Genomic DNA, 15,945 nt, shown 5'->3' with positions numbered 1-15,945 from the left:
CAGTGGAATTAAAAACGCATTAATTTTGTTGCCAGACTAAACTACACACATGGTCTTTTTTATAACATACATTTTCCATGAGCATTTTTGAAGAGCCCTCCCCTTGGCGGAAGCCTGACCACTGTGGAAGTTATGCACACCTTTCCTCAAACTGTGAATTCAAAATATGTCTCATTTCCTGATAGAACTGTCCCCAATCTTTGTGTCTCAACTGCCTTTGCCACTTTCCCCAGCTTGGTTCAGAGACTTTGGGCTGCTAAAGTCCACAGTGATGGGCACAGTTGCTGTTTTTCCAAAAGCAAAGCCATTTGGCTTGTGTTAATAGTCCTGGCAAATAGCATGGAGATCACATTTTGCCTTTCTCACTTAGAATGAATAAGCACTCATCTCCAAGAATGGCATCTCAGCTGCCTTGCTCCTCAGCAGTTTGATATCTCATGGGTTTTTACCCATGGCCCTGAGAAGCACTTCCCATATAGAAGAGACCCATGGTATCTGGGCCACATTTTCAGCATTTCACATTAGCCTGCTCATTAGGGAAAGTGACTTGAGGCGTGTTGCAGGTAAGTGAATCAGCACGTTAGCTAACCACAGCAAGTAGAACTGGCATCTTAAACAAAGCATTCATTTCCCATGCTTCAGGACATGTGAGATACATTGCATAACAATAGCATGTGTGTCTCTTTATGAATTTTGCTGGAAATGGGTTGAGCAAAATAAGAGAAGCTTCAGATATACACCATGGAACTAGAGTAAAATGCAACATCTCGATGCATTGCTTATAATATCTGACCTTGCTTTCATTTGAAAAGCATCCATTTGCTTTAAGTGGGTTTTCTAGATTCTCTAGTTGTCAAAGGAAAAGTAAGTTGAGACGCCATCCCTGAGTTTTTATGCTTAATAAAAATCTCTTAGGGAAATAGTAAATCTAGGGCCATTAATGATAGCCTAAAGAACAAGTTGTGATCTATTTCAAGGTTGTTATCAAAGCCTAACAGTTACCTCCCAGGTTTGATGGTTTAGTATTGCCAGTATCTATGTGAGTTCTCGCCATTTTATTTCTGGTCTTCAACCAAGGACCAGCTCTCAAACTCAGTCCAGTAGACACTGCTGTCATCTGAGCCTTGGCTTTAAATATCAAGAAGCAGTGGCTAAGTCCTACCAGACATTTGGGGGTGCAGCCTCCCTTCACTTCTATGTTTAGGGTAATTTCTCACGTCCAACCATAGATGCAGAATTCTCAAAGATGCTAGATGAGGACATTGTCCTGGTGTGGTACCTTGGGTCTTCCCTCCCTTTTCATGCTTGCAGGATCAATCGCATTTGCTGCACACAAAGCAAAGACAAACCATTTGCATCCCCAGTGAACCATCTCCTCCTCCTATCAGCTCATCCTCATCTCACCTTTATGTCATTTCTTTTTTTTTTTAAGATTTTATTATTATTATTATTGGAAAGCCGGATATACAGAGAGGAGGAGAGACAGAGAGGAAGATCTTCCATCTGATGTTTCACTCCCCAAGTGAGCCACAACGGGCCGGTACTGCGCCGATCCGATGCCGGGACCAGGAACCTCTTCCAGGTCTCCCATGCGGGTGCAGGGTCCCAAAGCTTTGGGCCGTCCTCAACTGCTTTCCCAGGTCACAAACAGGGAGCTGGATGGGAAGTGGAGCTGCCGGGATTAGAACCGGCGTCCATATGGGATCCCGGTGCGTTCAAGGTGAGGACTTTAGCCGCTAGGCCACGCCGCCGGGCCCTATGTCATTTCTTAACCTGACGGCTTGGCGGACACTTTCTTAGGTTTTCCAGCTCGAAGACTTTTGGGTTTTAATCTTCCCAGCTTTTTAAAAATGTATGCTCCCTGGGAGCTTTCCGCAAGCCTGTCCACTTTTAGTTTTTCAGTTATGAGCAAAGCTTGTCATTTCAAAACTTAGGCAGCAGCTGTTTATTAACTTCAGGAAACATGTACCACTGTGCCTAGTTGTTAATGCACATGCCAAGATGATCTGCTGTGCATGTCTTGGCATCTCTTTCTCTCTCTCTCTCTGTCTCACACACACGTATCTAATAAAAGTTTAAACATTGCATGATATTCCCACCTTGATTATTTTCCCAACAAACTTCCTGGTCAGAGAGATGGGAGTAAAGTGGAGGAAAGGCAAATGGGAAAGTGATGGAGGTGGATGAGGGTCTATCAACTTGAGAACACATGCTGCAGATGTAATGAGGACACATGAAATACCAGAGCTAGTAGGGCCATCAGAGACCTATGCATTTTGCAGATAAGGAGATGGGCTTGGGAAGCAGACCTGACAGGCCATGCTCAGTGAGCAAATTTTGGGCAGATTAGAACACAAAACTTTGTCTCCTTGTGTGGTTTTCTTTTTAAGACAACAGGATCTTTTTTTTTTAAAGATGTGTTTTACTTATTCCAAAGGCAATTACAGAGAGAGTGAGAGATCTTATATCTGCCAGTTCACTCTCCAATGACTGTAATGGCTGGAGCTGGGCCGGGCTGCAGATAGGAGCCTGGACCTCCTCCCGGGTCTTTCTCATGGGTGCTAGGTGCTAAGGTCCCAAGTACCTGGGCCTATTCTGTTGCTCTCTCAGGTTCATTAACAGAGAGCTGCATCAAATGCAGAACAGTGCTCATACAGGATGCTGCAATTGCAAAAGGCCCCTTAATCTGCTGTGCAATGATAGTAGTCCAATTTTTTAATGAAATGAAAGTGATCAGAGGAAGATATTGTAACTGTAAATCTTCAGCTAATAGTAGGACTGAGAAGATGTGCTGGCATCACACTGAATATGATTTTCTTCTAGTACTTTCCTATTTCTCACTTTCTCACTATCACCATAACCTTTTCTCCTGTCTTATATAGCACTTGTTAGCATTATACACTGAGTGCTTAATTCTTTACTAATTATTTTATGAACATGAAGCTTGTTTGCTTGGTTTTTTCCAATGATAAGATTTTAGACTAAATGTAGATATGGATCATTTCCTAATCTGATTTTCATGTCTCAACATAGTGTACCTGAGCCTGGCATAATTCTTATAAGCACAGAGAAGAGCTGAGTGGAAATACGGGTCAGTCAGAGCTGGAAATGAGAGTGTGATTAGAAAATAAGCAGGAACCTAATAAATGTAAACCTACTCCTTATACACTGCGCTTTTGCATAACCCATAGTCTCAATTGACATATCACTGCTATGCCATTCTGTTTTGGGTGTGACATGTAGAATAAACTTTTGCTGTGAATTTTACAGCAGCAGCGTAATAATACTGCAGTTAATATTAGTTCATCCTGGATATTGTATATTGTGTATAACATCAGCCTCATCTTAAGTTTTAGAAACAGCAAACAGCAGAGGACCAATGGGTGAGGATGCAAAGGCTCTGACTGGGCACCCAGGCTGCTTTGCATCTCAGGCTTTCGTTGGCCATGGAACTCTGGGAGAGCCTTTTAAGCTCCTGGAGTCTCCATTTTCTCCTCATCTCTTCAGTGAAAAGGCTTGAGCCAATAATAACCCACTAAGTTTCTCTAAAACACTGCAGTCTTCATCCTACCAACGACTTAACATCCTTTCACATCTCTGGATATTTAAATACAACAAGTGTGTGTCCCAGGGCCCAGGTGTGATGTCAGAAGCTCCTACCAAGATCACAGAGCAGAGAACTCACTGTCCTGCATGCAGAAGTCCTGCCTGCAGAGTCACAGGACCTGGGCTGCATTATGAGCTGGGGAGTTGCATTTTCACTCCAAGTGAGCATGTGTGTGTGCGTGGCAGCCAGGAGGTTTGGTGAATTGGTAAGAGTCATTGCCAGAGACGGCCCCATGGGGCCCTGCCGCTCTCCTGTCACGTCCTCATCTGTCTTCTCAGCCAAAATTGTAAAAATCTGGGTGTTTGAATGAATGATTAAGTCTGTTTCGAAGAATCTAGTGTCTTTTAAGTGCCAGGTCATGTGCTAAGTGCTGGTGCTGGAGTGAAAGAGGGAGGGGGATGGTTTCTGCAGGGGTACGAGGCGAACCCCCTTCCACTTAGGTTGGTGTCATCTTCCACATTCTTCTTCTGCCTGAAAAGCTCTCTCTAAGGTCATTTACTTCTCAGAACATCTCAGCTAAACATTTTTTATTTCCACCAAGGGAAATTTGGCTTCTGTGTCCCCTGCTGTTGAAAAAGAGTTTTATGGAGTGTTAGAATGTTTTCCCATGTCTGCAGTAGTCATTGCTGCAGTTCATCCATGAGAGGAAGAAATCCCTGCAACTGCTTCAGCAACTGGAAGATTCCTGTTGTACAAAAGTCATACCGACTGGAGTTGCCAGTGGATTCAATGCTGAAAGCATTAATTCCATATAGTGGGGGGAGGGGAAGGCATGTATTTAGTCTAGAGGAATAAACATCCAGGTAAAATCATTTTTTTTCTTTTTCTTTGAGAAACAGATGAGGAGAAAGGAACAGATAGATGGACAAACTGACAATCAGAGCCCCAGACTGCTAGTTGGATCTCCAAGTGTCCTCAGTGGCTTTCTGGGGCTGGGACTCGGGCTGGCCAGGATTTAAAGCCAGGAACTCAATCCAGGTCTCCTATGTGGATGAGAGGGACCTGAGGACTTGAGCTGCCTCCTGGGGTACACATTAGCAGGAAGCAGGAGTTGGAAATGGAGCCAAAGCTCAAACCATGCGCATGCATGTGGGATACATGAATGCTAACCAGTGGTCTACTCAGCCACTGGGCCAAATACCTGCACTACAGAACTTATTTTTAATAAAACCTCTGAAACCAAGAATGGGCACAAAATGTTCTGTTTCAGGGCCAGCCAGAACTGAGCTGAGTTTTAGGTAGTTTTCTTCTTTTCGGTTTCACCCCACCACCACCACCAAAAAAATAAAAAATCTACTCATAAATCAAATAATGATAGCATTTTACATGATGCATTTTATATTTTACAGGATTTAAATGATATCAGGATGCATACTCTAGAACAATAGAGAATTGTAGAGGGCTAGATTACAAGATTTAACAGTAAGTGTTGGGTGGAATACAGTAACTCAGGAAGGATAGAACTTCTTGAGACTAAAGATGAAAAACCTGCAACCTTAATGTGAGCCCCTGACTAGGGACTGGAAAGCAAGCGACCACCAAGTGTCAGGGAGGCGAGGGTGTGTGCTCATGGGGAACTGGACCGAGAGAAACGGTGTCTGAGCTCTGTTGGACAGAAACCACACAAAATACAATTTCATACCATTGTTTTTAAAGTCAAGCCACTTTGCGATCAAAGAAAAGTGAGCTGTCAGGAGAGTAGCTACAGGCAGAGATGATGTGTTCTTGATTCCATGTGGCTGAACAAGGAGTTCAGCTTGGAGTCTTTGGTTCGACAGGGAAAGAACAACAGCAACAACAACAAGTCCAAGGCAAAGCGAGAACGGAGAGGGCACCCATTGAGGGCGGCTGCGTGCTCTGTGTGCAGCCATCTCCTCTAGCAGGGCAGATACAGCAACCCACCGAGCCCCAAGTGCTTCCTCTTTGTTTGCTTGTGGAAACATTGGCTCTGCTGCATTAGAGCCTCAGAGAGTAGCAGCCAGGAGGGATTCAAGATTGCCCGGTGCAGCCCCCTTAGTTTTGGGACTCAGCTTGACAGAGGATTAGCGGTAAAGACAAGACATGATTCTCTCTCCCTTCTCATAGTCCCCGAAATAGCATAGAGTTCCTGAAAGCAGCCCCATGGTTAAGATTCCCCTGTTGGGGCTTATTACTCAATAACTTCCATTTCAGCAAAGGTAAAACAGGATGTGGGACGAGAAAGAGAATGACAATGAAGGCTGAGAAGCCTTTTGTGGCTTTCTCTGGACACTCTCATTCTTCAGCTCTGTGGTTTGGAATGCTCCATAAAACACTTGTTAAACATTAACTTTATTTATTTGAAAGAGGCACAGAGGAGAGAGCTCCCATCCTTGGGATCACTCCCCAAATGGTCACAGCAACCAGGGTTAGTGGCCAGTCCAAAGCCAGGAGCCTATATGCACAGCAGGAATCTGAGGGCTCTGATCACTTGAGCTAATGTCTGATGCTTTCCCAGGCACATTATTAGGTGGGAGTTGGATCATTAATAAAGCAACCAGGACTAGAACCTGTATTCCAGTCTGGGATGCTCGAAGCACAAAGTGGTAGCTTAACCTGCTGTACCACAAGACAAGCCGTCCTCCATACAGCTCTGTGGAAAGGTAAATGTGGCTTCTCAGAGTCTGTCTCAGACTCCGACTCAAAGGGTTAGCTTGTTTGCTTTAGAAAATTTGATTGGTTTGCAAACCTCAGCCAAGAGATCCTTTAAGCCTTTCTGGCCTCCAGTGGCATGCTCAGCAAGCTCCCTTGCAGCAGTTCTCATGCTGAAATTCAGGCGAGTTCTGGTGCAGAGCTGGTTCCTTCCTGGGCTTGAGCCTGAGGACTGGCCGTATCTTTGGCCACATCGTGTTTCACATTGTCTGGTACGTCATTTGGCAGAAAACACACCATAGTGCTTCTGAGATGTTGGGTCCCATACAGTGGTGATAAAGGGCATGATTTGAAGTTGGGTACATGCAGTTTCCATTCTCAAGTTCATCCCTTCCTCAGTGTGTGACCTTGGACAAATAGCTGTACCTTTTCATGCATTTCAGTTTCTTTATCAGTGAACACACAGTAATAATGGCACTTATCTCAGAATATGGCGAGGAAATTCAAATGAAATAATGTTTAAAAGTAGAGGTTTGGAGGGCTTGCTAAAGCACAGTCTGCAGCCCCACCACCCTCCCAGGATCTGATTCGGTAGTCTAGAGGCTGAGCTTATACACCTCTAAGGAGTTCCTGTGTGACTCTGGGGATGCTACTCCTGGACCATGCTTTGAAGAGTGGTGCTTTTAAATCATCAGACATAGCACCTGGCCCAGCACATGCTGAGAAATGCGAAAGTCACTTACCATGACATAATTTTCAAAACCCCAACAATCTAGCTGGTGGAGATCCAGAAGAAGTCAGACTCATTGGTGTCAGCAAGAGATACGCAAGAGGCCAGTGTTGTGGCACATCGAGTTACACCTCTGCTTGGGATGACAGCTGGTCCAAGTCCTGGCTGTTACACTTCTGACCCAGCTCGCTGGTAAGGTGCAGGGAAAGGCAATGAAAGATGGACCAAATGTTTGGGTCCCTCCAACCCATGTGAATGACACAGATGAAGGTCCAGACTCCTGGCTTCTGTCTGGCCCAGGCCTGGTTGCACTCAGTTGTGGAGTGAACCAGATAATGAAAAATCTCAATCTTTCTCTCTTCTCTCCCTCTCCCTTACATCCCTTTTTCTGTCAGTCTGCCTTCCAAATAAATAAATCTAAAAGAATAAGAAAAGATGCCCAGAAACCAGATCTGTCTGTGCCCTTGCCACTGGATGTCTACTCTTAACGAGTCAGCTACTGATGAAAGAGCCAAGTTTGTTTCCATTACTTGCAGTGGGAGCTACAAACATTGACACTGCTGGTGCAGGGAATTGGCTGCCATATGACTGCTGCCTTTTCTTAGCCACCAGGAATGCAAAATGAGATTTGATTATCCACTGTTGGCACCAGGCAAACAACACTGAGTAGGTATAAATTGGGGTACAGTTTTGTTAGGAGCTCTCGAAATTAGAAATTCGGATCCTCTTTTATCCTCTTCACTGCTGAGCATTTTGTAAAAAGTTCTTTAGAGAAGGGTGTCAGAAGGTGTGTCTGAGGGTGTTCATTGCAGCTTTGTTTAAAACACACAATGACAGACGTACACATCTCCAAGTGAAAAGCAGCCAGGGGCAGACCAGTGTAGGAAACACAGAAACAGCACACACAACATGTTCTCTAGGAAGTTTTTGTCTGGATGGATTTACTGCCATCAGTTCTCAGTAATTACTTAAAGAAAAAGCGACAGGAGGCTCAAGATGGGAAGGTGGATGTGTGCTTTCCCTCCTTATAAGCTCATATTTTATTTAGTCAAGAGGGATAATTTAGGCAGGAGATTCATGGGATTTGAAAAGTCCAAGAAGTGTTAGAACTATAATCTCATTGATTTTTGTTCTGTTGTTTTCTGAAACATTTGTACATAGGCCCTAACAAGAGGATTTGCGGTACCCTTACCTCTACCGAAATGTATACAAGTCTTGAAAAAAAAATCACTATCTGCCAAATATCTTTGTGCTTGAACAATTGGGTCGTTTTCTGCTTGCCTGGAGTTTGCTAAGACATCGTGTCCCTTTTTTTGACAGTTTGGTCCATATGATCCTCTTTCTTTGGCCCACACCCCATCCCCCTGAAAGAACCAAATGTCTGGCCTCATCTCTCAGGGAAGTGCAGAAATACTCCCGGGCTGCTGCTCCTGTGATGGCTGTGAATTCAACAGGCCTGTAATGTCACACAGTGCTCCTTTTACTCATCTTGAGACAGAATCCCAGAATGCCTTCTTTCCTCCCCAACTTGAAATTCCAGTCCATGCTTCTGTTCCCTGGGCTTCCCGCCAGGCTGCTTGGCACACACTCCAGGCTGAGGACTCAGCCCAGAGGGAACATGTAGAAGTCCATCCGTCGTGGAGTGTTGTATAGCAGCTTCCTCCCGTGTCTGATAGTTACCACACTCCTGGATTTGTCTTCTCTAGATGTCCCAAAAGCTAAACCCTTGCTGCAATCCCTCTGTCACTGTGCTTCAGCCCCAGCACTATGTAGAATGTCTTACAGTTTCTTTGGTTTAGAAACAGCTGGACCAAGTTGGGTTGGGGGAGTAACTATCTCATTTGTTGTATGTCTTTGAAAATCTCCACAGCTTTTCAGAGAGGATTTGGAAAGATGTTATCCCTTAAAGGAACAAAATAAAGTTTCCTCTGAATCCTACAGAGTTAAGGCTCTCTCACAAGCCCAGAATGCGTTAGAAACAAGACTCCAGCATGGGAGATTTGTTTGAGGTGCTTTCCTTAGGCAGCCTACTGCCTGTAAGAAGTTAATCTGTTTCTCTAGATATTTGGGACATTAAATGGATTTAAGGATCTTTCACAGCTACTTAACTGGAATGAGAGATGCGTGAGGTACAGAGGCCTGCAGAAAGAATGCAGTGAAGGAGAAAGGGCTGTGGATGTTCTCTGGGCAAGCCTAACCCTGCTCTCCCACTGCTTGCAGTGCTCTGCTGTTCAGAGCTCACAGTGGAGCAGCAGGTGCAGCCCAGCACTCTGGAGTTTTGTGTTTGGCGGTCTGCTCTGTCCGGAGAACTTGTTGAAGTGTGATATGTTCCAAGAACAAACACAAGTGCTTCTTCAGGTACTTCATAAAGTTCACCAGAAATGAAGAAGCATGCTTCAACTCAGTACATGTCCAAATGTTGAGGGTGAGGGAAAGCATAGTTGTTCAAGTACTTAATTTTGTGAAATTTTAAAAATCTGAAGCATAGATACTTGTGTATGTGTTCTGTGGGCTTGTGTATCCACATGTGTGTATTTGCTGATACAGTGCCTGACAGGGCTCTGCAGCTGTGCATTTTAGTGATGTGTCATTCGCACCTCTGCATGGATAAGGGGCCTGTTTCTGACATCTGAGACTAACGTTCATGCAGACTTTTGAAGAAACATCACTTTATCTTGTGATGCTCAGATTGTCTAATTAAGGCATAATACTGAAAATAGGACTTTGGGAGGGGAGATTTGTAAGATACAGAAGGGTTAAGTTACACCTGCTGACTGCTCTTTCTGCTGATACTTTCAAAGCCTTTGAGTATTCTTTCTAGATCAAGTGTCTCAACATTGCAGAATAGCCTTGATCCTTTTTATCTGATGCAGGGCTAAGTGAGCTTTTCCACTGCTATTCTGAAGGTCACTAGGGTGATTAACACCTTAGGGAGGGGGCTGATATGATTTTATTGACTGCCTACAGCATAACTTGTATGAAAGCTGGTTTGCTTTTTTGTAATGGATGTCGGTGTCATCTTGTTTATCTCTTTGAGAAGTGGAGTTCTGAAGATATTCTTGTGCTTTAGTTAGTAGCTACTTCTAGCTTGATTATACATAGAACCAGTGGTGTAAGTTATACTAGAAAAGTCATTAAGTCATGTCCTAATTCTCTTTGGTGTATGTTACCGAAGACAGTAATGTAGGGTCTCTGTTGGTCACATCAATACCAGCAGTCAAAAAAAAAAACCCAACAGTTATCCTGATTTATGATTTTTAAAATGTGTTGTCTTTGAATCACATTCATTAGGGTATACTCAGGGAGGTGGTTTTCCCCTAATGATGATGAATACATGCTGACTCAAGCACTCTTTTCAGAGTCTCTTTATTTTTCTCAGGAACTTTCATTTGCAAGACAAATGGCTGGCTCAGGGGCACTCTGCAGAAGTGGGAGAAGTACATAGGGCCGTGTAAATATTGTAAGAATATCTTTCAAGCCTATTTGATTTACAAGTATGTAAGAACAAAGTATAAAAGTTCCTCAGAAAACAACATTCAGTTTTGCTGGCATTGTTGAAAAGGATACAATCATAAGAAATAGAAAATGGCCCAGAAAATGTCAAACAACTTTACCATCCTCAAACCATATTTCAGCTCCATTCAGATGACCAGAAGGCAAGCTCAGACTCATCATGTCCAAAAAGCAAACTCCTCTTCTACTTTCTCTGTCTTTGCTCTCTTTCTTCACTTGATCTCTGCCATGCTGTCCAAGCTCCAGGTCTGCTGCGCTCTCCTCTCCCCTTCCGTGCAGCCATGCCTTGGGCTGTCAGCTCTTCATGTCAGGTGGCTGTTTGTTTCACCTTCTGCTCTGCCTTAATTCAGGCTGACACAGCCTCTCCTCACTCACTGCAAGCAAATCCAATTCAAATGCATGTCTCTTGACCTAGGATATTAGGTTCACAATCTGTATTAACATTCATAGTTCTGATTTATTCTCAGCCAGCATTAACTTCATCCCCCACCAGCTACTTCCTTGCAAAGTCCTTTCACCACTCCTTGACAACCTTTGTGTAAGTGGCTTCTGGAACACATTGCCCTTTCTGGAGATAGTGCCCTCATTCTACTTAGTTACTCCATCCTCTGGGTCTCTGGGGCTCTGACCCCTACCTCTCTTACATAGATTAGTGATCTGCTTGACTTTCTTTCTCTCTGGAGACTGTGATTTTATCACAGGTAAAGAATATGCCCTGATCATCTATTTCTAGCCATCAGTCAAGCCTCTAGTACCTGTTAGGACCCCAGATATTTGTTAAATTAGTGAGGAATGAATTAAACTCATGCCCTGGAAAGTGTTAATCACATGAGGCACTTATCTCAGTCAGGGAATATCTGCAACATGCATATGGTTGAAATAGATATTCAAGGATCTATTTGACCCTTAAGCCTGTGCATTATTAGGCCATTCGGTTTGGGGAATCTAAGTATCTGCCCTTCTGCCATCCTCCATATGCCTTACTTGTCTCTTGCCTTTACACACACACAGTCTATAAACATGCATGATTTTCTCTTCAGTGTCTTCTTTATTAATAGCCTCTCCTGAAAGAATGCAGAATTTTGGCTGTCAGTATCCAGATAGTTTGCCTTAATACTCAGTGTCCTTTCCCTTCTGTCCTGGTATCAAGACACCATTGCTCCTCCTCTTCTCAGTGACAGCAAATGGCTCTGCTGGGGCAGGCATCTGGCATGCAGAGAAGATGCTGGTTGGAACATTCACATCCCATGTCAGCATGCCTGGGTTTGAATCCTAGCTCCACTTTCAAGTCCTGCTTCCTGCCACAATACAACTTTGTGAGCTAGTAGGTGATAGCTCTAATAGTGGGTCCTTCTCAATCCCTTGGGAGACCTAGGATTGAATCCCAAGTTCCAGGCTGTAGTTGAGCCTAACCCTAGCTATTGTGGACCATTCGAGGAGTGAACCATCAGATGGAAAATTGATCTTTCTCTGTCTCTGCCTTTTGTAGCATTAAAATATTTGATTTAAAAAATAACTCTGCTATTAAAAGCAGAAAACTGTTATTTTTCATAATCTTTCATAATTTTATGACTACCACCATGCCACAGACAATTTTATCTGACAGTGAATTTAGGGTTGCAAAAAGCAGTTGAATTCCTCAATGATCCCAGCATGCGTGCAGACAGGCAGCATACAGAAAGCCTAGGTGATGGAGCCAGACAGGTTCTCTTCTCCACTAACCATGCTGTACCCTGGGGGCTGGTGGTCAGGTGAAGTTCAGCATTTTGGAGCATCTCAAGGTGATAAGCCTAGAAGTGTGACTTCCTCTAGGTGAGGTTGGTGAAGGGAGAAGACACATGTACTCAAAGAGAGTATGAGCTAAGGTGATGGAGAAGTTTCCTGTTCAAATTGGATGAACAAATTCTTGTGAAATAATGATGAAGGTTGCTGAGTAAGGACAACTGGATTTGGGGTTTTCCTGAGGTAGAAAATGGGCAACATAAAAGCTTCTTGAGAAAATTACCTTTAGAGCTTGAGAAGTAGTTGCATAATAGCATTTTAAGATTTTCATGGTACTACTAGTGAATAGAATTTGCTTTTCTTTCTCTGCTCTGTCATATACTTGTTTATTTTGTGTGCTAATTTTTAAGATTGTGTGAGCATGTGTTATTTTTCTTCCATGGGGATTATTCTATTATTCTGTGACATTCTTTGGATACTAAAAGATTTTTTTTCAAGGATTTTTGATGTCCTTTTTATGAGCCCTGGGAATCATGAAAGATTTATGTTGATGGGAGTTAGCATTTACAAGACCCTAATTTCATTTGTGCCTTTCTAAATATTGAGGGTCTCAAACTTAATTATATGATTAGTTCAGTACTCTAGTTTTCTTAATCCCATGCTTGCTAGATCAATATCTGCTTAAGTGAGATCAAATTGGTTGGCCCAACCCCAAACATCCATTACTAAGAATCCATCCCTTTTTTTGTTCACAACCTTCAACATTGCTCATTCCAATAGCACTCTACTTGAAAGCATTGGTTGCACTAAATGAAATGAAGCTGATAGAACTGGAACTTTAAGTGTTTTGAAAACCAGAGGGGAGCTTATTTAAAGTGATAATGGAATGATCCCAGATGCAAGTGTTGGGTGGTACCTAGGGGTGTTGAAATCAGACCCGCTTGCTCATGGTTGCTGGTCGGGTGAGCATCGTTCAGTTTTGAGGTGCATGTGGAGGCTTTTGTTCTCTGACAGTGGGCAACAACACTAGCTGAAGTTGGTGCAACAGGAGAAAAAGAAGGACCCTGGGGTGAGAACTGATCCCTGAGGCTGATGGGATGTATGATGATAACTGTTCATTGCCCTTGCTTGGAACCTAGACTTGGTACTGTCTTGAGAGAGCTGCAGTGAAGTCCTTGAGATGGAGACCAGCCATCCAAGGGGAAGATACCTGGTTGACCCTTCCCCACTAACCACTGTACCACAGCTTCACTTCTAAGTACCCAACCAGGCATTGCTTTCATGCGTTTATCTATTTCTGTATGCCCACACTACTGACTGCGTATCCATAGTTCTAGGTATATAGGTCTGTCAAAACACACTTTAATGCAAGAACTAAACAATGCTTGGAAGTAAATGCCCATGACCTTTTCCCAGTCATGTCTAGAATTCATTTTAACCTAAAGTTATGGAGACAGTCTTGAAGGGAGACCTCCCCAACCTTGCTAAAATGTAAGTACAGAAAGACACAAATGGGATGGATATTGATGATGTTGCTTCACTGTGACATCATCCATAGACTCCTCGTGTCTTTGCTTTGCTTCCCTATGGTGATCACAACATAAATTACTTGTCTTGTTTGACTTCCTTGTTCACCAAAGTTGAGCAGATTGTGGCCGTTTTCAACGCTTCTACCAGACAAAAAGCTTGGGACCATTTCTCGAAAGCCCAGCGCAAGAACATAGACATTTGGCGAAAGCACTCTGAGGTTGGTGATTTTATGATTATTTTTTAACCACCATCACACAGCTGGATTAGCAGGGAGTAGCATGGCTTAGGGTTTCTGTTACAAGGGACAGTCTCCTTGCCATTGCCCTGTCTCATGGTCAGCTCCAATTCTGGCTCAGATTGATCCCTTGTGCAGAAAAGCAGCTGACTTAATACATAAAGGACAGAGCGTGTTTCTCCTCTGCAAAGGAAGAAGATAATCTCTTCCATTCATCGTATAGAACTTGAAGATAAGACACTTTGCTTAATACGGTATTTTGAAGAGACTGTAATTTAACACAGAAAGCCAGTTTTTTAAGTATCAGAGTTTTTTTCAATGTCCTATGTGATGATGATGGTTTACTCTTTGGGCTAGAAATGGCAAGTATGCCTTTCCATCTAAGTCTTCATTATTCGCAGTGTGCTTCCCACTGTGCTAGCTGTTATGTCCACCCTTTCACTCCCTGCCCAGAGCAAATGCCTCATTGCATGTGTGAAGTGTGAGTATCTACCCCCAGGAAAGAGGACAGACTCTGACCTTCATTGCCACCTAGAAACACCAACATGTGCCGTTAGTCATGGTCATCCAGCTGTTATTTTTAACTCCACAGTGTAGTGTACGCATTGAACCTGTAATTTAAAAGTAAGTATACTGTCTTTGTTTGCTTGTTTGTTTTTTACTTTGTAATGAGAGAATGTTTTTCATGTGGCTGCTTCTCCATCGCCAAGCTTGTTAACATTAAAGTTCTCCAAATGATAGTCCCCTCTTTCAAAATCCCAAACTCATAGAAGGTAAGGTTTATATATCTAATGATTTTTCCTCATACTTGCAAAATAGTGTTTTACATTAAGTTTGAGGAACCACAAAGTCTTGTGATATGAATCATTTGGGTGGCATTTTAAGTACCCATTAACTAATGCTAAATTACAGTAGAATACCAGTGGCACTAGTATAACATCCACATGAATACTAAATGAATTCTTTATTATCACTGTTATCATGGTACATACTGAGTGAGTTCACAATAATGGGACACTTAAAATGCTAGTGCAATTTATTGTTGAGAAGAGGATTTTAAAAAAAATGTTCACTAATGCCAGAGAAGTTGATTTGGTGATTAGTACAATTCTACTCCTCTGTTCAGGATTATGAGTTAAAGAGAATTGGGAAATCTAATTTTTTCAAGGATCAGAAAAATGAGGAGTTCTTCCCTGGATTTGAGACTCACACTAATCTTGATTTTCAGGAAAAGTAAACACACACCTGCACCTATGACATGAGACACAACCTGGGGAATCGTGAAAATAGAAAGTGAAATCCATAAACTTTAATTTCATTGGGGGATGATCAATCTATGAGATGCTTATATATTTTTTCAACTTCACATAAAGCCAAACATGATTAAAAGAAATGCCTAGAGAAAGGCAGATGACATGATGCTGAATAAACCCCAGGCACAGAAAGGCCAGCATTAGTTCATGAGTGTCAGTTTATGTCATGAGTCCTGGCCCGCATCAGTCCACTTCTGCAGTCCCTTACTCTGGCTCACCTGGAGTTGGTGTCTTCTGGAGAAGGGCTTGGGAAGGCTCCCACCGGGGTCTGAGGAAGCCTGCCGACTTTCCCTGGCACCAGGAGGTAGCAGAGGAGGCTCAAAAAGGATGGATGGTGTGCAGTCTGCAAAGGTGCTCCTATGAAGGGTTCCAGCACCTTCCTGCCACTTCCAACACCTCTTTTGATACATGTTAGGAAATAGAATTCTCAATTACCTTTGATTTTCTCTCCTACATGTTGCCTAATTGATTAAATACCTGCTGGCAATTTAGCATTGTGGATGATTTCTCAGTTGCATATAAGCTTGATAATTGGCTTGATTTTTTTACTGCATTCCCATGTACAGTATCTGCTAATTATCTGCAACACCTCTACAGATGTATTAGAGTGTGCCATGATTTACTACTGAACTGGAAGCACTCTGTGCAAACACCCTCCTTTTATTGTCCCATTTTTCACACTTCC

The 15,945-nt window shown here is 43.0% G+C and overlaps 1 protein-coding gene across 10 annotated transcripts in view; it reads left to right on the top strand.

Annotated features, from left to right (window-relative positions):
• The window catches only part of ENOX1 (ecto-NOX disulfide-thiol exchanger 1), a 487,830-nt gene that overhangs the window by 368,434 nt on the left and 103,451 nt on the right, over positions 1 to 15,945 (top strand). For all 10 annotated transcript variants that reach the window (XM_058670707.1, XM_058670708.1, XM_058670710.1 and 7 more), the window contains one exon: positions 13,823 to 13,929. In XM_058670707.1, coding sequence (XP_058526690.1) covers positions 13,823 to 13,929 — 107 coding nt within the window. The remainder of the gene's footprint in view (positions 1 to 13,822; positions 13,930 to 15,945) is intronic.

This window comes from Ochotona princeps, chromosome 12, assembly GCF_030435755.1.
Source record: "Ochotona princeps isolate mOchPri1 chromosome 12, mOchPri1.hap1, whole genome shotgun sequence".
Classification (NCBI taxonomy): Eukaryota; Metazoa; Chordata; class Mammalia; order Lagomorpha; family Ochotonidae; genus Ochotona; species Ochotona princeps.
Note: the sequence above shows the minus strand (reverse complement) of the source record. Positions and strands in the feature narration are given on the sequence as shown.